At 38.6% G+C, this 19,698-nt stretch overlaps 1 protein-coding gene across 8 annotated transcripts in view; it reads right to left on the bottom strand.

Moving 5' to 3' along the window:
* Nucleotides 1-12,166, bottom strand: part of ARHGEF7 (Rho guanine nucleotide exchange factor 7) — a 93,950-nt gene extending 81,784 nt beyond the window's left edge. For 4 of the 8 annotated variants that reach the window (XM_087938563.1, XM_087938564.1, XM_087938562.1 and 1 more), the window contains exon 1: nt 10,135-10,762. In XM_087938563.1, the coding sequence (XP_087794689.1) occupies nt 10,135-10,299 (165 nt within the window). In that variant the 5' untranslated portion in view covers nt 10,300-10,762. Of the gene's footprint in view, nt 1-10,134 lie in introns of all 8 variants that reach the window. The other 4 variants (XM_026708321.2, XM_087938560.1, XR_015744579.1 and 1 more) reach the window with 3 other exon arrangements.
* Nucleotides 12,167-19,698: the final 7,532 nt, after the last annotated feature.

The raw sequence follows: 19,698 nt of genomic DNA on the forward strand, positions 1-19,698 counted from the left end.
ACCAGACCAATGGAATTGTCTACACATGAAAGATCCCATAGGCTTCCAAAATGATTCTCTCCAGTTATGGAGGATGGTTCAGCATATGTGAGTCTAACCATTACAATTTCTAAAACAAACAGTGTTAATACAAACACTGCCTTTTTTTAGAAAGAATGTGGCTGGCTAATTTGTGGCTGAGTGACCTGTGTTTAGATGGTACACTTAGCCATGATAAATTGACACCAAACCAGCCAACTATATTTTAGCCTACCATGATCTGCAGATCCAACCTCTTTGGTTAGTCTGTGATTCAGTATAAATCCATAAATTTGAGTGAATTTCCTATAACAAGATACCATGGGCATCTGCATGAGGGCATAGGCGAAAGTGATGCCATGTAGTTCATGACTTCATCATGCAATTGACAGAAATTATTTGCATCATTTTCCTGACAGTGTCATGGTACAGGTACTCTCACTTTCACTAGATGAGTGTGCATTGTTGCCTTGTATGAACAGAACCAGCTTGTCCTGGAATGTGTAATCATGTAAATAAGAGCAAGCACTTTTCTCCCCCCAGTAAGGCTTGTATTTTTTTCCTAGGGTGTGCCAAAGCAAATGCAATACTGACAGGCAAATGCAAATTTAGTAAAACATATTCTACTTGCTGCATTTTGGCATGTCATCAAGCTTTTAAAAGAATGGGAGCCATGCCAAGAAAAAAATCCATCAAATAGAAAGATTATTTAAGACAGGCTATAGCTTTGTGTTTTTAATATAAATATACAATCTGTAAATACGCAAAGAAAATCAGCAAGAGAAAATGGCTAACAACACAGTACTACTGCATTCCTACCTATTCAAAATTAAGTTCTGGTTTAAGTTTTTTCTTTAAAAAACATTGTCATTTTGTTAGTTATTTAGTTAGTTAACTGGTTAGTTGGTTAATGTCTTCATGCCATTTTGGACTCCTGGTGATTGCCTGAAAGTTGGTTATCCTGGCAAGATTTTTGTACTTGGTTTGTCTTTGCTTTCTTTCTTGACTGACTGGCCCCAAATAACCCAAATGGCCTCGTCCCCGTGACTAGAACTCACAGTCTGCCAGGTTCTAATTTAGTAGCTTTTCCAGTACACTAGATTAATCTTAAATTAATATATACTGTATATGGTTTCACCTTAAACATCATTTAGGCTATTATTATTGGAATCGTACAATGTCCCATGTTTGTGATTTGTATATAAACACATTGCTTGAATAATGCATCTTTAAATAAACTATGATTCAGCAAAGTGTGCAAGTGCATTTGATTTGCTTTAGGATAAATTTGTAATAAATGATTTAGAAAAATGATGTGTGAACAGGCTGTTAGACATTCTAGAATCTAGACTGGCTCAGAACTGGAGCAGAACAAGTCAGGGAATATGAGCATATTTTCAAATGCTTAAAATAGTGTTGGCAAAGCCAATCTATACAAATGGCTATTTTATACTCATTGCTCAATGTATAATCTTAGAGGCCCCCAACCTTTTGGGCAGCTGGGACCAGTTCTATGGAGAAAGTTTTTTTCCACAGACCGGAGAGGGCATGGTTTCACATGCTGTTTGCATCCTGAGGATGGAGCTTTGCTTGTTTGCGTGGCCCAGTTTCTGGCATGCCGTGGAACAACGCCAGTCCACAGACCTAGCACTGGGGAAGAATGATTAGAAGTAACTTTCTGAAAGTAAGAACTATTTAGTAAAAGAACAATGGTTGGATCCCTCTCCCTGGGAATGTTCAAAAGGAGACTGAAGGACCATTTGGGATAATAAGCAATGAGCTAGACTAGATGACCTATCCAACTGATCATGTGTCATCAAAACAATGCCAAATTTTAATGACAACGTAGACTGCCCTTCTTCAGGATGATCTGTCCCCAACCTGATATTTCAGACTACCAGTAGTGTACTCCTTACTGCTAAACTGTAGTGAAGCTTATCCATCTTATTGCGGAACTCCCTCTTTCCTACTTTTCCCAGCATCACTGACTTCTCAAGAGAGCTATGTCTTTGCAAAATGTGTCCAATGTATGATCATTTGTGCTTGGTCATTTAGTTTAGTTTAGTTTAGTTTTTTTTTTTCCCCAAAAAAGTTTTATTTGGGTTTTCACACATACAAAATACAAGTAAAACATCTTTTTTGAAAATAGCATGGTCCCGGATTAAACTTCTTTATACAGACACAAAACTCAATTTCATGCTCCTTTTTGTATTCTATTCCTTATCTTATACTATTTTACATTTTCTATATAGTTTTTCTCCTCTTTTGATTTTCTCGATTTTAATTTTTATCTCATCTCAATTCAAATCATATTTATACTTTTGTCTGTTCTGTTTCAATTTCATATTATCTTTTCTCATTAAACAAGTTTTCTCCTGTAGTTACTAATTGGAGTATGACACCTTTATATCTTTTAATTACATCCATTCAACTCTTATTTAAACTTCAATATATACCTTAAGGTTATGACATTCAATATAATACGTAATACATAACTTCCAATCGAATTCTGCTTGGTATATTCTTATAATACACACTATATTCTTAAAAAAAAAAAGATTGTAAATATATGTAATTATAAACCCTCATTCCATTCCAGTTCAGTTCTATCATTAATAATCATTAAAATCTTAACATCTTTAACACTTCTTTTCAATTAAATATCATACTTCCTTAAAAACACATATAATCTCCATAATTAATTTTTCCCTTATTTCTCTTCACGTATGTTTTATTAATCATTAAATATTACGATAGCTATTTTATCAAACATTTTAATCATACATTGTTTCATATTTTCTAAAATTATTTCTGTTTCTAATATAACCATACTATCTTATGAACCTTTGCAGAATCCCTTTTTCCATTAAATTTTCACCCATTATCTCTATATAGGCCCTGTTTCTCTGTATTTTTTTCTGTCCTTTATGACTTCTTTTCCTTTCTTTCTTCCCTCTCATCTTCTCCCTCCCCTTTTTACCTCCTTGTCTCTCTATTTCCAATTCTCTCTTCTGCATTTCCCTCTTCGGTTGCTTTCTGATTTTATACTTATTTTTCATTTTATTTTTTTTTTGGAGTTGTTTTTCCCAATCTTAAACTTTCCATTCTCTTTCCCCCCTTTCCTTTTTCCCCCCATCTAAGATTACTTGTTCATTAAAGATGGCTTCTTCTTTGTCGCAATCTTCTTGTTCTGCAGGCATTTCTTGTTGTTTCTCATAATTCCAAATCTCCATTTCTAAAAACTGAAATACAAAGCCAAAAGAATCTCTCCCTTCTTGTGCATCTTCTTTGTACTTTTTAAGTTCCATTTTCAATTCTTCTAAAAGTGGAGCCATTTTAAACAACCACCCGATTGATTTTAGTCATTCAAAACAATAACCAAGAATCCAGAAATCATCAAGTAATCCAGATAGTCCCGAGTTATATCTTATTTCTTTTTTGGCTTTCTCTTCCTGGGGTTTTTGTTGCGATATTTCAGTTAGAATGTGTCTTTTGGAAGTCTTGTTGAGATTTTGCTATAAGTTCTTTTTTAATTCCAAGCAGTCTTCTCCCTTCCAGATCCTGCCCTTTTATTCTTCCTCTCTCCTTTCCTATTTTCAAAAGCTTTTAATTATCCAGAAATCTTTATTATCCCTTTGACTTTTCAGAATTAAGTGCCTATTGATGTCAAAGTGGATTTTTTTCCAATTTCTTGCTTAAGTCTCTTAGCCGTCAGTATAGGAAAAGGAGAAAAAAAAAGCCAAATCTTTTCCCTTTTCTCTCTCCTTCGCAGCTTAAAAATCTTCTTAGGGAACAATGTTATTATTTTTTAATAGTTTCAATTGCAGGGTACCTTATTTGTTGCTTTTGCTGTTTGCCCCGGTCAACCAAAACGTTCTCTTCTTATCTTCCTCCTGCACATTCTTTTCTGGTCGAGTTCTTCTTTGTGGTGGCCATTTCTGACCACCGCTACAACCGCCTTTGGGAAAGGGAATAATGGCCAGCTGGGGAGGAGAGATGCGGCTCTCCTCAACCCTGCAGGCAGTCTTCCCCCTCTTCACCACCTCTACGGGATGGCTTAGCCCCGAAGCCAGCCGGCTCGGGGCACTCCAGCAGCGAGCACGGATTGAAGCCTCGCAGAGACGAGGTTTCGGTCTGTCGCTGAAGAAGCTCAAACCAGAAGCCACAGTTTAGTTTACTTTTTTTATATATTGTCATTGCAGCTCGTACAACAAAATCAAACACCATCTTCAGTGCACATCATGACCATGTCCATGAAAATAAACACAAACACACATCCTTCACCCTTCACACATTGAACTGGAAACCCCCAACACTGCACCAACACTGCATTATACAGCAGAATTCAAAAGAGCTACTGCCCTGGGATAGAAGCTGTTTTTCAGCCTATTTGTTCTTGTTTTTATTATTCTGTACTGTCTGCCAGATGGTAATAATTCAAAAAAAGGGTTCCCAGGATGAGATGAATCTTTGAGAATGTTTTGAACTTTCTTAAGGCAGCGAGAGCTATAAAGCTCTTTCAAAGAGGGGAGAGGGCAACCAATGATCTTCTGAGCAATGACATTAACCCTCTGGAGTGCTTTCCTATCTGCCACTGTGCAATTGGCAAACCATACAGAGGTGCAGTATGTTAAAATGCTCTCTATGGTGCAGCAGTAGAAGGTCACCAGCAGTTTTTCATTCAGTTGCTGTTTTCTGAGAAGTCACAGGTAGTATAATCTCTGCTGGGCCCTTTTGACCAGAGCTGCAATATGAGCACCCCAGGTCAGGTCCTCTTTTATGGTAACACTCAGAAACTTAAAACTGGCCACTTGTTCCACTCGGTCTCCATTGCTAAGCAAGGGCTGGATGTCTGATCAGTTTTTTCTATAATCGACTATAAGCTCCTTGGTCTTATTGGTGTTGAGGACCAAGTTATTGTCTCAAGGGAGGACCTGATGCATATATTTGCTTTGTTGCCCATGAATGGTATTGAGACAGTCCTCAACTTATAAAAACTTTTGAGCCAAAATTTATATTGCAAAGTAAGAAAATTGTTAAGTGAGTTTTGCCCCGTTATATGACTTTTCTCACCACAGTTAAGTGAATCATTGCAGTTCTTAAATTAGTATCATGGTTCTTAAGTGAATCTGGTTCCCCCCATTGATTTTGCTTGTCAGAAGGTTGTAAAAGGGAATCACATGACTCTGGGACACTGCAACCATCATAAATGTGAGTTAGTTATTAGACGTCTGAATGTAAATCACATGACCACATGAGGATGCTGCAACTGTTTTTAAATGTGAAAAATGGTCATAAGCCACTTTCTTCAGTGCCATTGTAAGTTCGAATGGTCACTAATTGAACTATTTTAAGTCAAGGACTACTTGCACTCAGGAGTCTTCTCAAACATCGAAGTTTAAACGCACCAGTAGTCTTTCTATCCTGCTTCTTCCAATTCATACCTTACATGATTCTGTCACATCGCATTTATTTTGCTACATTACCTAATCCACTTTGTAACAGAAAAGTAGGTGTGATTACATTATGTTGTTCCTCTTGGCCCCAATGAAATGTCTTTGGGAATATGCAGATTGGTGGCAGTTTCTCATAACTCACCGGGAACCAAGCTGCTTGGTGTCGCCTGTAAGATTTTTACATGTAGAGCTTTTTATTCCTTCTTAGCTGCTCATCTTCTGTTCGAATTCAGAGGCTTTTAATAAAACTTTCTGTTAAGCACAATAAATACTCTGTGCATTTAAACATTCTATCTGGATTGTAGCCTAACCCAAAATGCCCAAGTCTTCTGATAGTTTCTTGCCAGGAAAAGAAGCTGTTTTTGTCTAGTGTCCAAAAGATTGATTCCAAACAGAAACATGCACTCAACTTACTCTTTGTGGTGTAATGGTATAGCAGCCACATACTATATGTTTATTTACTATGGCTTTATCTCAAAGCCTCCATATGTGATTCACATAAAGCTATCAATTTACATGGACAAAAAAATATATAGAGATTTTCATACACTATTCAGACTCTTTCAACTATTTCTAAATTTGCATTTATTTCAACACATTGGTTTCCAAACAAATATGCTTGTTTTTTTAATGCGTATGTTACACTGTGTTAAAGTAAAGAGAGGCTGTCAAAAACTGGTCTTCCAGAAATTCCATTGTGAAGTACCAGTGGATCATGCCTGACTTAAACTGGGTCATACAATTATTTTCTTTCTAAATAGTTAGGACAAAGACAAGATGACATACAAGATTTAGACTACATATTTCACTAACTCACAACTGTCTAGGTTTACACATTGTGACAAGCCATAATGTGGTTTGATTTGGGCTGACTGGGTAAATCTAACCATTCATAAAACACGTTTTATGAAATCGCATGTGCTTGGTCATTACAAGAACAGACTGGTGGACTAAATGGATTAAGCATCCCATCTAACAGCTTTTTAACAAATCATTATGGCTTATGCATCTTCTGAACTCTGAAATAACTATTGTTTGGAGTTCCTCAAAATAAAGACTTGCAACTCAAAACAACGTAGTATAAAAATTCCCAGATTTCAGAAACTTCCTAATAAAGGTGAAACTCAAAAAATTTCCTTTTCATTGATGCAGTATTATTGGTCATATTAATTTTTAAAATGAATGTGTATTGACACAAATTATTAATCCAAAAATTTAAACCGATATTGAAATGGTATGAAGATAAAGCAGCAAGTAAAAGTCTGATGGAACACTCAACCATCTGAGAATGTTAATATCACAATGAAAAATTTGACAATCACGTATTTAAATTAGTAAGCTAAAATACCAATGAACCTTTTGCCTATACATGTAACATTTTCACTTCCCTCTTATCTCAAACTAGAATTCTTTTTTTCCAAAATTCTCTAATATTAGCTTTCCAATTTTGCCCACAGCTCACTAAACATAGTTGCCAACATTAGAATGCAGAATTATTGAATGAAATCCAGATAAACCCCATTTTTCATTATTTTCTGTAATACTGTTAGATTTATGAGAATCCTATGCTATCTTAAATCACACATAAACTACCTAGGATTTTCTTTTGTGAACTGCACTTCTATATTATCCAAATTAATGATGAGTAAGCACATTGCAGATAGCCATTCTTTCACAAAATGCTTTCAGTTTTCATTCCAAAATTTCTTCCTTAGTGAGGACACACAAATTGCAAATTTCATTCTACTTGCTTACTTCCTTATTTTCTCTCTACTCCAAGGGTGTCAAACCCGCGTAGTCACAGCAGTGTCACATGACATATCGTGACGTAGGCATAAACAATGTGTGATGCATTCGGCCTGCGGGCCATGAGTTTGACAGCCCTGCTCTACTGTTAATTTCAAACAATGCCAGGATATTCAACAATTGCTGAGTATCAATCATTCTTTCATTAGACTTTAGGTCTAATCAGTTTGCCAACACATCCTACGTGAAAAAGACGTATTTGCAAGGTATGTGGCATGGTTACAGTAAGCATAATTTGGATCTCAAAAAAGTTGAATGAGTCCATAAGACTTAGGCAGCCTCCATCAAAATCATGTTGACTGTTGGACTAGATCTGTTTGATTTATATTTCATAATGGTCTACAAATTATGCTGAGGCATGGTGTGGTTAAATTATGGTTTGTTGAATAGATCACTTTTACCCAAACCCTTATAAGGCATATTTTATAAAATACAACAGCTGGGCCCACACAGTACTCTATACCAAACCATACATACTGATGCAGGAAAGTGGGTGTGGTTTTTTTTCTCTCTCTACTGCTCTTATGGGTAAGAAGCAACTGGCAGAGATTTTAGATGATCTAGATACAAGGAAGAATTTCCTGACCATGCAAGATATTCAGGCATGGAAAAGCCTCCCTCCTGGAGCTGTGAGGCCCACTGAAAGCTTTCAGGCAAAGGTGGGACAGCCATTTGTCCACCCTGATCTGAGAAGTGATTTGGATTAGAAGACTTCCAATCCTGTGATTCTGTGATATATTCAGAACTTCCTCAGGATGATCACTGATAAATTTATTTAAATTATACATTTATGAAGGGGACTTAAGATTTATGAGAAATCGTTTTTTTTTTTACTAAGTTAAAGCAAGATCTGTAAACCTCTAATGAAAGGAATTTAAAAATCCAACAGACTCTTCTACCTCCAAGGCTTCATGAAGGCTGTTGTTCAGAGTGAAAAAGTAAAAAGAAAATCAAAATTAAAATTCATAATCTCTCAGGATGTAACTAGGAGCCACCTTCCATAGCAAATCCACCCTCTAGTGGCCATTACTATGCATCTAATATTCTGATTGCTTTAAAAGAGCACCAAAAGTTCTGGCCAATATAATCTTTTCATTAAACAGTGTATGTACTTTTCCAAGTCCCTCATGGTTAATTCACAGCTATTGCGATTTCCTCAAAACATGGAAATGCTCAGTTACTGATTCTCATTTAGTCTCTCCTTAATTAGAATAAAAGTGCAACTTCAATCAATATCTAGGTCAAAGTGCATTGTACAAGACAAGCTGAGGGGGGAAGAATCAATGTGTAGCACTATTGCCCCTTCCTTCCACCCTACAATCTGGTTCCTAGCAGACAGAGAAACAAAAGTCCAATCTGCTGATCTAAGTACATTTGTATACATGTGGAATAAACATACCCTTCTCTCTTGCAGAATACATGGAACCTTCTCATTTCAAATTAATGTTTGAAAGTGCTAGAATTTGAGGAAAGAAAGGGCTTTTAAAAATCACGTTACACGCCCAATTTTTTTTTTAAAAAAAGCCTATGTCTTTGATTTTTCCCATCACACAGTGCCCCATCTGAATATCAAGATACTAAACTTAGACTTTAAAATAACACAATAAATCACAGGAGCTGCCTTGCTAACTAGGTCATCATTTTGCAATGAGGACACCTTAAGAAATTTCTCACTAAGAAGAACATATTCAAGCATTAGAGTGTCAACGCAGAATTGAAATTAGGTGATTTTTTTTTCTCATTTCCCCCTAAAAATAGAAGCCTATATTGCATGTTGAACTGCACTTAACATGTGTGTGTGAGAGAGATTTGTATAAAATTGTAACTATAATATAAAAACCCTGCACTATCACACCTACAGTCTCAGTACAATATCGAGGTGTGTATTTATCTACGGAAAATAATCTCAAAGTAAAATTAAATACGCCTCCATGTCTATCAAAGCAAAACAATTCTACTTTTCACTAATAGTTAATAAGATACATAAGGCATACACAAGAAACATCTTCCAATTTAAATATTATATATATTTCCTCTAGAGATTCGTCTTTTCTTTCCTACACACACACACAATTACACATAGATGATCATTCTAGCGGGTGATTGACGGCTTCATTGATGGCCTTTTTTGTCCTTTTTGGTGCGATTTTGAAGATAGGAAGCCTGGGGCACTACTGCCTGAAGGCCGAAAAGCTAAAAGTGTAAGCTGCCCCACTATATTTCAAACTCTGCTCCCAATTCGGCCCACCTCCCCACCCACTCCCTCAGTTTCCATCCCCTCCTTCAAGCTCGACAATGGAGCCTCTGCAGCTAGACAGGAAGGATGTGTCCGCGCAAGAGCCTTGCCACGGAAAAGGCCACACGCTTCCTGCCTTTCCAAGGGTGGGGGAAAGGCTGTATTGGGGAGGGGGGGAGGTGAGAGACCCTGGACAAAGGAAAGTGCATGGATCGAAACGAGTCCCGGGCTCGGCTCGCTTTCCGACAATATCCCGAATTGAAGGAGCCTGACGGATCGAATCCAGGCGTGTCAGGCGCGCTTTTTTTTTTTAGGGGGAAAAAAAAAATCTGCCCGAGCCTCTCTGCCCAGATAATCGCAAAGGAGCCTCGCTTTATGCAGCCCACCGCGCGGGGTTTTGGGCTGCAATGGTTGCAAAGACCCCGCACATGCTGGCAGGGGCAGTTTGGTGCCTTTCCTTGCGTTATGCGACGCCCTGGCGGCGAAGCCCAAGTAAAACCCGATTCTCTTTACGGGGCCGGGACGGCGTAGGCGGCCGGGAGGTGGGGGGAGGGCGCGAGAGGGGCGAGGGAGAGATTTTATTTTAACGGGAAATATAGGACTATTAAAGACACTTACTTTATCTATAGTACCCGGCAGCAGGCGATCCAGCAGTCTGCAGAGAACCACCCCGTCTTTCAGAGATGCCTGCAAAAATCCCTCCGGGTCGGAGATGCTTTTTTTGGGCGACTCCAGCACCCCCAGGGTGATCAGCCATGTAACGGTTTGCTCGGCTGAATTCATGGCTGCTGCCGCTGCCAAGAAGGAGCTTCTAATCCCACCGAAGAGCCAGCGCGCCGGAGACGGGGAAAGCAATGCACCACTCGGGGAGGCGAGGGTCGTAATTTTACGGGGCGCGGGGAACTGTTGCTTTCTCCCCGGACTTGCCCCCAACCACCCCACCCTCCCCCTTTCCCCCCCCACCCCTTGATTTTTTTCTTTCTTTCTTTTTTTTGGGCGGGGGGGCTTGGGGTTTCACATGGAGGCAGCAGCCGAGTCGCGAGTCGCCGCTGCTTCTGCCGCCGCCGCTGCCGCTCCCCCTCCTCTTTTCTCCCGTAGTTGCAGAGGATGACGACTCGATTTACGAAATCCAGGAGGTTCAGTTTCTCCCTCCCGTGTTTTTTGGCAGATTGTCAAACGCCTTTTCATTATGTACACATGAACCTGCAGCGCCTCCCCCCGCCGGCTGCCTCTCCATGACATCATTCGGGAGGGAGGGGGAGGGGGAGGGGGAGAAAAATTAGACCCTCGCCAGCTCCGCGCGCGGACCTAGCCACGAGTCAGCGCCCCCCCCCCGCCCCGCCCCGCGTCGGGCGGGCGCGCGCGCTCGCGCCCCTGCCGGGGAACCTCGACTGAGGCAGCGATGCCGCCGAGCCTTCCCTCCTCCTCGCAAAGGCGCCCGCGGGCCGGCAGTGCGGGAGCTCGGATCCCGCGCGTTCCGGCGAAAGGGGCGCATGCACGGGTCCGTGGTTGCACGTGAGTGCTCGTGAAGAGGCAGGGTTGGTTTTGCTTCTGAGGCCTGGCGAGGTCTATGACAGCCTTGGAAGCGTGTGTATGGGTGTGTGAGAGAGAGACAGAGTGGCGGAGGTCTACGAGAGCCTTAGAAGTGTGCGCGTGTGTATACACAGGAAGGGAATATAGAGCTTCCATGACTCAAATGATCAGCTGGGCTAAATTCAACATAAACATTTACCAGAAGATTGGAAAGAAATAATCTATGACAATCTCCTGCGTGAGGCTTTTCCAGTGATTTGAAGGGAGACCCGCGGGGAGGGGGGGGTTGAAACCAGCCGACTTTTCTCACTGAGTCACCAGAATCTGTACGACTCATTTTTTTAAAAAAAAATTCGCTCCCTCGGCAAAGAAGGGCAAGAAGACCAACGCGGGGAGGCAGAAACAAGAGCTAGCCCACGTATCTTTTAATCCTTTTCGGGAAGCTCCCAAGCTACAAATTCACCGTACCACTGAACGGGAGAAGATGCGGGAAAATAATCCGCCTGGCTTCTTGTGCAACGGAAAGAGAAAATTCTTCCCCCCCAAAAAAAACCCCTTCGCGTTTACGACGGACCTTTTCTCGCGCTCCAAAACGGTTCCAAGAGCTCCGCGAACTGTATCCATTCAACCCTGAGGTGGCTTGAGCGGTTCTTGCTCGCGGCGCCCTCCAGCGGCAGGTGCGTTTATTTCTACCACAGGATTTTTAAAGTAACGCCAATAAATCGAAGCGGCATTGATATGCGGCTTTTGTGAAGGAAAGTTTCTTGCTTGTTTTCCTGCTGACTGAAAACACAGATAAGCCGCATAAATAAATATCTGTTTTAAAATCTAAGATAAGTTGCATAAGCGCGCAATCGTGCCTACCGTCCCTGTCCTATTGTCCCCAATTATTAGTTCCTACTTTATGTATTTAAACTTACGTTTATTCTTGTTTCTATTATATTGTAAGCGATTGACTAAATAAATAAAATAAATGAAGTACTTTTAAAACAAAATGAAGTACTTTAAAACAATATCATTAAAGGAATTTTAAAACAATCACTTGAGGCATTTTTAAAATAAAATGCTTATCACAGCTGTCGGTGCTAAATTGTTAGAGCCTAATAAAACGATTCTGATTTATAAAACATATTTTATTTCCCTTTCATTCAGTAAAGCGATTTTTTAGTTTAAACAAAACAGTAAAGTATATACCTTTTAGCAGCTATTCCACCTGGTTGCAACAGAGGGAAGAATTACACTGCAGAATCTAACAATTCATTTGATGTCTCTTCCCCCTCATTTATTTCAATGAAAGTTGATCATTTTAACAACTTCATAAATCATTTGAAGGGCTGATGTCCGAGCTTGCTTATTTTGTTTTTACTCTCTCTTCCTCTTCCTTTTGTACCACTGTCTCTGTATGCTAAGCTTTTCAAAAATTAAACCATCATTTTAACTTATTTTAACTAAGTTAACTATGAAAACCAGGACGTCTTGGTGAGATCCTAAAGAGATTGGTCATATAGGCTTTATTAAAGATCCCACGTGGAAGGTGATCCCTGTTTTTCAAGATACAGCTGTAGGAACTATGGTGGACTGCGAGATCCTAATAGGCCCCAAATCAAAAAGTAAAGCTTTACTACCAAGTTGATTAATCTCTAAGTCTCTCTTCAGTTTCAGCATAAGGTTTTAACCAGCAGTCACCATCTTTCTGAAGTTGAATGATACCAGGTTTTGTCTAATGCCAGATGTGAATAACAACGTAAATTTAGAAACCAAACCAAAGACAGAGTATATTTATATTTTCATTAAATATAATTCATATAATTATATTTTCATTAAAAACTATTTTATTATTAACACTTTACTAAATTATTTTATTACTGGGTGAATTTTAGAAATCCAGAATATTTAGAATGCTCCTTTTTCTGTGGCTAAATATAATAGATATTATTCAATTTTTAAGTGTTAGAGCCAGCTTGGTTTCAGAAAAACAATTAGGACCTGAGGTACATTTGAGATCTGCCAAAGGCAGTCACTAAAGACAACATTTAAAAATCAAGATCAGATATCTAAATAGGGTGATAGCTGAGCCTTGAATGTTCTGAATTTATGCAGATGAAAAAAGACAGAGATATGTAATAGTCCTGTAGTTCACTGGGCTGATATCGTATCTAAAGTTTCAGCCTTTTATTGTACACTCTCAAAAGGAATAATTGTCTATTAAATAATTTAAAAGCTGTACATTTCAGGAACAGCTAGACCAGTGATGGTTAACCTTTCTGTTTTCGCATGCCAAAAGTGCAAGCACGCACATGTGCCCACATGTGTGCCAGCACCCATAAGGCAATGCACATGGGGGCCCCACGCCTCCTGCTCATGCGAGAAAACCCCATGCCTGCACGTCTCTGCACATGCAACCCCCCCAGGTATGATGCAACTCCCCCACATGCATCATGCATTTCTGCGCATGTGCATGTCTCCTGCATGTGCCCCACCCCGTGCACATGGTGGCAGCTACCCAACAATCAGCTGGCGGGCGGACAGTGCACATGCCTTGCGCAGTGGGCCTGCTTTGGGGTAACAGCGCGCGTGCCAACAGAGATGGCTCTGCGTGCTACTTCTGGCACGTGTGGCATAGGTTCACCATCACAGAGCTAGACACTCCAAACACTTGTTAAAATTAAAACCAGATGAGCTCATTTGGTAAATTTTTATTTGTTTCTACAATTGTTATGGCTGCCTATCTTATTCTCATAACTCTGAGCAGTAACAATATTAAAAACCAATATAAAATAATATGAATTATTTGCATCATCTCTGGAAAACAAAACAGTAACAAAATATCTTACGGAGAAACACCTGTGTATTTCTGCAAGATCTACAGAAGTTAAGAGTTGCTTTGCCTGAAAATCCTTTTTCAAACTTGACCAATTAATTATATTTAAAGGTAGATAACACGTATGCATGTGTTACGGAATTCAAAACAATTGTTTTTAACTGAAAATCAGAGAAGTACAGATGTTACACAATGCTAAAATTTAGACAACTGGAGGAGCAACTTCAGCAAGGTGAAAATTTTGTATTTTGATTAATATTTTTAGGTTATTGCAATTATTCAGCTAAATTACTACACAAGAAATTATAAAGAATTAACAGAGTCTGATATTTACATATGATATTTTGCTGGATCAATTTGATTCATTCAGTTACCCATTTAAAACATTTGTGTAACAGCCTATCTTAAACTGGGCAGCTTGCATTCTCAGGAATGCTAACCAAATAAATGCTTTGATTTATTTAATATATTCTTTGTATTTTTAATTTGTTCCAGAAGCTGCTAATGTGCAGATAGAAGGGGGGGGACACCTATTAGCAACATATAAAGACTTAGATCAAGACCTCAAACACCTGGACAAAATTTTGGATAACTTATAAAAGGTTTGCATTTCTTTAAATCTGATTGGGTGCTTGCACAAGTAAAATGGGAATAAGAATCCTAGAATTTACACTGGGATTTGCACAAATAGAACCATATTTTAAGAGTTTTTACCAGGCCAACATAAGTGTGCACAACTTGCACAGGCAAGGCAGAAACATGATTGATTCTCAGTTCTGACTTTGCTCCCTGCTTTGCTTGAACAGCCATTGTGATAACTCAATAACTCAAAAGTGAAGAACTCTGATACAGAGTAAGTCAAAAAAAATTTATTGGCTAAGTGTGATTGAACACATAAGGAATTTATCTCTGGAGCATAAGCTCTCAATGTACATACAAACAACAAAGTGATAAACCATAAATTGTAAGATGCAATCATAAATCATAAGATACAACCAAGTGATAAATCACAGGATACCACTAGAGAAAGGTAATAGGAAAGATGAGAAGGCTAATAACAATACAATAATAATAACAATATAAGCCATGGTCATCCCCATCTTCGAAGAGGGAGACCCCAGCCTAGTTGAAAATTACAGACCAATCTCTTTATGCTGTAGATATTTTCTCAGCCCTCTTTCTGGCTCATGCAATATACAGCTCCTCAATGGAAGACAGGCTGGTTGCAGTGGTTTTTTTCTGCAGTTCTAACTATCCATTGAAATCTGTACATGACCTATTTGGTTGCTGTGCCACACCAGCACAAATATCATATGTAGATTAACTTCCATTAAAGTGAAGTGTTCTTTCCTACTCTGCTCTTACTGTAATGAAATCATTTGATGTTGCAATGCAATACCTTAAGGTCCTGTCTTAAATAATTGACATTTAGTGTCTAAAACGCTTTTAAAAACAAAGGATGGATATTCTAGGAGCTGCTATTTTGAAAAGATTTCAAAAACTTAAGAGAAAGAGATCAATTATATTCCGCGAGTTCTCAGGTGATTTTGTCATTCCCCCCATCTGAAGCCAGATTAGCTAGAAAAACCTTTGAACTCCTAATAGACTGATGAGCAACTCATTTATTTTTAAACCATCACCATCTAGAAGAGGCATTGGGGTTTTTGCTGTCACCCTTGGAAATGCCTTGTTGGCCTTGGCTTAGAAAAGGGAATCCACTTCCCTGAATAGAAACCGGGGGCTTTTCTTGCTCAAGTGACTTCAGATAAAAGAGACGGGAAAGCCTCAGCTAGATAATGCAGACATTTTGCTGTACCCAGGGTCAGAAGTAAAAGCTACTTCTGTTTCTAAGGAAAGATGTATTTGTACTCACTACAGATGAACCTTTGGGAACTCTGCACTTCCTTTGCTATCCGGCCCAGCATTTTTTGATAGTGTTGTCTATATGCGTATTTCTTCCATAGAAGAAAATCATGCAGTTCTCTGGTTCCTTACCTATACTTCAGTGTCCTTTTTATTTGTAAAACAGAAAAGGGATGGAGCTTTTTATTTCCTTACCAGAAAACTGCCCATCTCCTTGCAGAAGAGAGAATCAACACAGTCAACTTAGTATGTTATCTCACAGAAGATACCTTGGCTGCCTTACAAGTTTGAAGATGTTAGGATAAGCTCCCTTTTTTTGCAGAGAAAGGGAGAGAAAAATAAAAGAACAGACACATTTTGTATTATATCTGGCTTCTGTACATCCCACACATACATACTCTAAAAACATGATTTGATCCACTGGAATGGACTCACTATCCTTATTTATTTGCCCATTTTCTAATAATGCATAAAAATAATTTTGTTTTCTGTGCACGCATAAGCACACTATAGGTAAATAAAGTATTTGTTTTAATACACAAGAAAACTATGTATTCTTGAATATTAAGCATTCCCTAATGGAACAGACAAAACACTTCTTAATACTAGCACAACATAAAATATGTTTGTAGTGAATAATGGCTTGAAAAAAAATTCATAAAGATTCTGGAAAAAGAAGCATTTCAAGGGTCCCCTCTAACTTCAAGAGATCTGGCTCCAGGCATAATTCAAGTGGAAGATTATTCCAGAGAGTAGGACTATATGGAGAAAATAACGTAAAAGATTAGACGGCCATTATAACACAAAGAAAAACCAATTGACTTTGATTGGATGATTAAGCCCAGTGCAGAGGAACATGAACTGCAATCAGGTTCAGATAACTGGAACAATAAGGTCTAGATGAGTTGAAAACTTTATAGATATCACAATGCTAAGAGTAACCCTCTGTATGCTTTTTTAGCATGTTGATTTTTTAAGGGTAGTCTATGATGTCCCCATAGCAACTAGATCTAGTATTGAAAATAATAGATACTGTGACAATAGATAATAAATACACCTCAATCTTCCAATGGTCTGCCAGCATGATTTCTGGGTCTGGCAAACTTCATTTTCTTCAAGTTTTATAGCTAGGATATAAAATGTATCTCAAAAGCTGCAGAAAGTGTGCCAATTCTGCCCCCATTACCCATATTTTTTTTTTAAGATGGCAACAGCGGCTGCATGGGTTTGTAGATGGTACTCCGAACTGTTGTGCAGAGGCTTTTGAAGAATTTGGATTGTAGAGATTCGTATGTGGAAGTGGAAGAGTGTATAGAGGGAAAGGCAAGAAAGCGACAAGCTTGATAAACTAACTGTAAGGCTGGAATTTGTTGAAGAAACAGAAAGATGAAGGAATTGATAGGCCAAGAGCTGGTAAAGTGGAATGGTCAGAAAGTGACAGTTGGAAGATAATGGACATTGCAAATGGAGCTGATCCAGGCATCCTGGAGTGAGGAGCACCACCAGAGGAGTAATACTTCCTTAAAAAACCTTGGTCCAGCTGGTAGCACCTCATAAGGGCCCCTTTCCAGGGTTACAGGAGAAGATGGTCAACAGTTTTGAAGGCGGAAGACGGCTTTGTGCCCCAATCGCAGATAAAACGATAGAACAATCTTCTAGGAGAAGGGAAACTCTATTTCAAACCTCCACTGCCTTGTGGTTATATCTGTCCTTGGAAAAGGCTTCAGGAGTCAACCTCAAGACAAAATCCAGAGCCGGAGTCCCAGAGCATTTCGTGACTGGGTACAATCACGTTCTGGTAACTCCTGCGACCCAGCTAATCGTATCAGCTCTGCCATGCCATTAGACTATTCCAGTGATGTGGAGAGGGGGGGATCTGCTGCTTGGGTAACAGCTTATCCTCCATATTAAATTACCCAGGCCTCGGGCTCTGGAGAGGACACTCCAGCTTTGCATACAGCATGGAAACAACACGGGAAGTGGCAGTTACCGGTTTCATAGCATGATACTGTAGTCTCTTGAGACTGAAGGATGCCAATTCAATAAACCATATATCTTTTGATTAGATTGTGCCAACACTATTATTATTATTGCAACTATAGTGAAAAAAACAAAGTTCAAAGCTACTTTCTTGTTTTCTGTCAGCAAATCATTAGGCCGGCCAGTAACACAACTCTGATTCTTGAAATAAAATCAAAAACTCAGTGGTGGTACTTTCCTAACCCAGCCACACTAGCAAAATATTGGAAGATTTGAAGTGCAGCATTGTATCTCATTTTGGACTCTCAGAAGAGCACACAATTCTGGGGCTGGCTGGTACCCTGAATGTATTCTCCCTACCTTTAACTAACTTTTCATGTTCAATTTTAACTATTGTTGCCTCTTTTTTTTAAAAAAAAAAAGTATATTCAGCTTTTATCTTTTTAACATTTTATTTTGTATACTGCTCAGAGTTCTTATTTGAGGGAAGGGCAGCTTGTAAATGTGATCAATAAAATATGAAAATGCCATGGCCTTAATCGTGCAGGCATACAATAATCCTACTTATATGAGCACTGTCCTTACTGACTTATTTTACTTTAGGGGCATCCCAATGTAGATTGTATTGTAATAATTCCATCAAGAGGTAGCTGGCTTGGATAGGGATTACAAGATTAGACCACTATAAGAAGACCACCTCTTATGCTGCTAGAAATATAGGTGTTTATCACTGTGCTGACCAGAATACCCAGGGGTGGTATATGTTCAAGGAGCACATTACTGCAGTATGCAAGCTCCTTCAGTGAGACTGAAATAACAAATGACATTGCTATTACCACCAGGTGGTGTGTTGAGATTTCCAATGTGCATCTTGGTGTTTCTGTGATCAAAAAGAAGGATGAGGGTATTGTCCTTTTGTACCACTGTAATGTGCCCATTCTTAAAAGTAATGGCTTGTTACTCTGCTGATCAACACTCCTCAGTGTACAATCTCATTTTTTAATTGAATTGTTGCTATTCATTGAAGAAAAATAAAGAACCCCAAAGAAATGAAGACTGAAAAATAACTAAGAATAAATAATGTAGAGAGCAGTGGAAAAAATAATAAATGAGCTGATCAATATCTTTTTAACATAGATAACGAAAGGCTAGAAAGAAAATAAGTGAATTCTCATTTTTTTGATGTTTTTCCAACACTGTCTTATCATAATAACACTATTCTGCATTTTTATATTTATCTATAGATACTAATAGCAGTGGAACCAGATGCATAATATGTATACTTTCCATTCTAAAGAAATGAGAATACTATAAATGTATAGTGTTTACTCAATCTGGCATACATAGTTCATCTGAATGTTATTAGCTAAGCAACATTGATCATATCCACATAATGAGCCTGTGAATTGAAGAAGTGTACGTTAATAGGCATGTCCCTATGATATACTTGTTCAGAGTATAACGCCCTCTTTACATGGGCATCCTCGACACGTTCCTGTGAATCTTTCATCTATCTTATATGGACTGATATAAATAAGAGTCAACTAAGGGCTTGAGTGATCCATTAAACCAATTTTCTTAAGTTATAGCTGTATAAATTGAAACATAGGGACATAATATTAAACTTTAATCCATAAACCCTTAAACATTTAAAATAAATAAACTACATGTTTTTATATCCAAAACCTCATTAATATTGCCTTCAGATGGCTAAAATGACAAAAATAATAATAGCAAATGAAATTATAAAAAGAACTTTACTCAGCAACTCTCTCTAGCGATTTACTAGAAAATATTTGATTGGAATCTTAATAATCTTTGGGAACATAGAAGTCTAGTAACAATGACAGACTTTGCAACAGACTCAAAGTTTTTTCTGTAAATGGGGAAATCAAGATTGTTCTACAAAAGGGGGAGGGGGGGTTGTGAGAGAAAATTCTCAGCAAATATTAACTAAAAATGGCATTTCCTGTAGTGTGTACTGT

Source organism: Pseudonaja textilis, chromosome 8 (genome assembly GCF_049901715.1).
Source record: "Pseudonaja textilis isolate UNSWEBS1 chromosome 8, rPseTex1.2, whole genome shotgun sequence".
NCBI classification, from domain to species: Eukaryota; Metazoa; Chordata; class Lepidosauria; order Squamata; family Elapidae; genus Pseudonaja; species Pseudonaja textilis.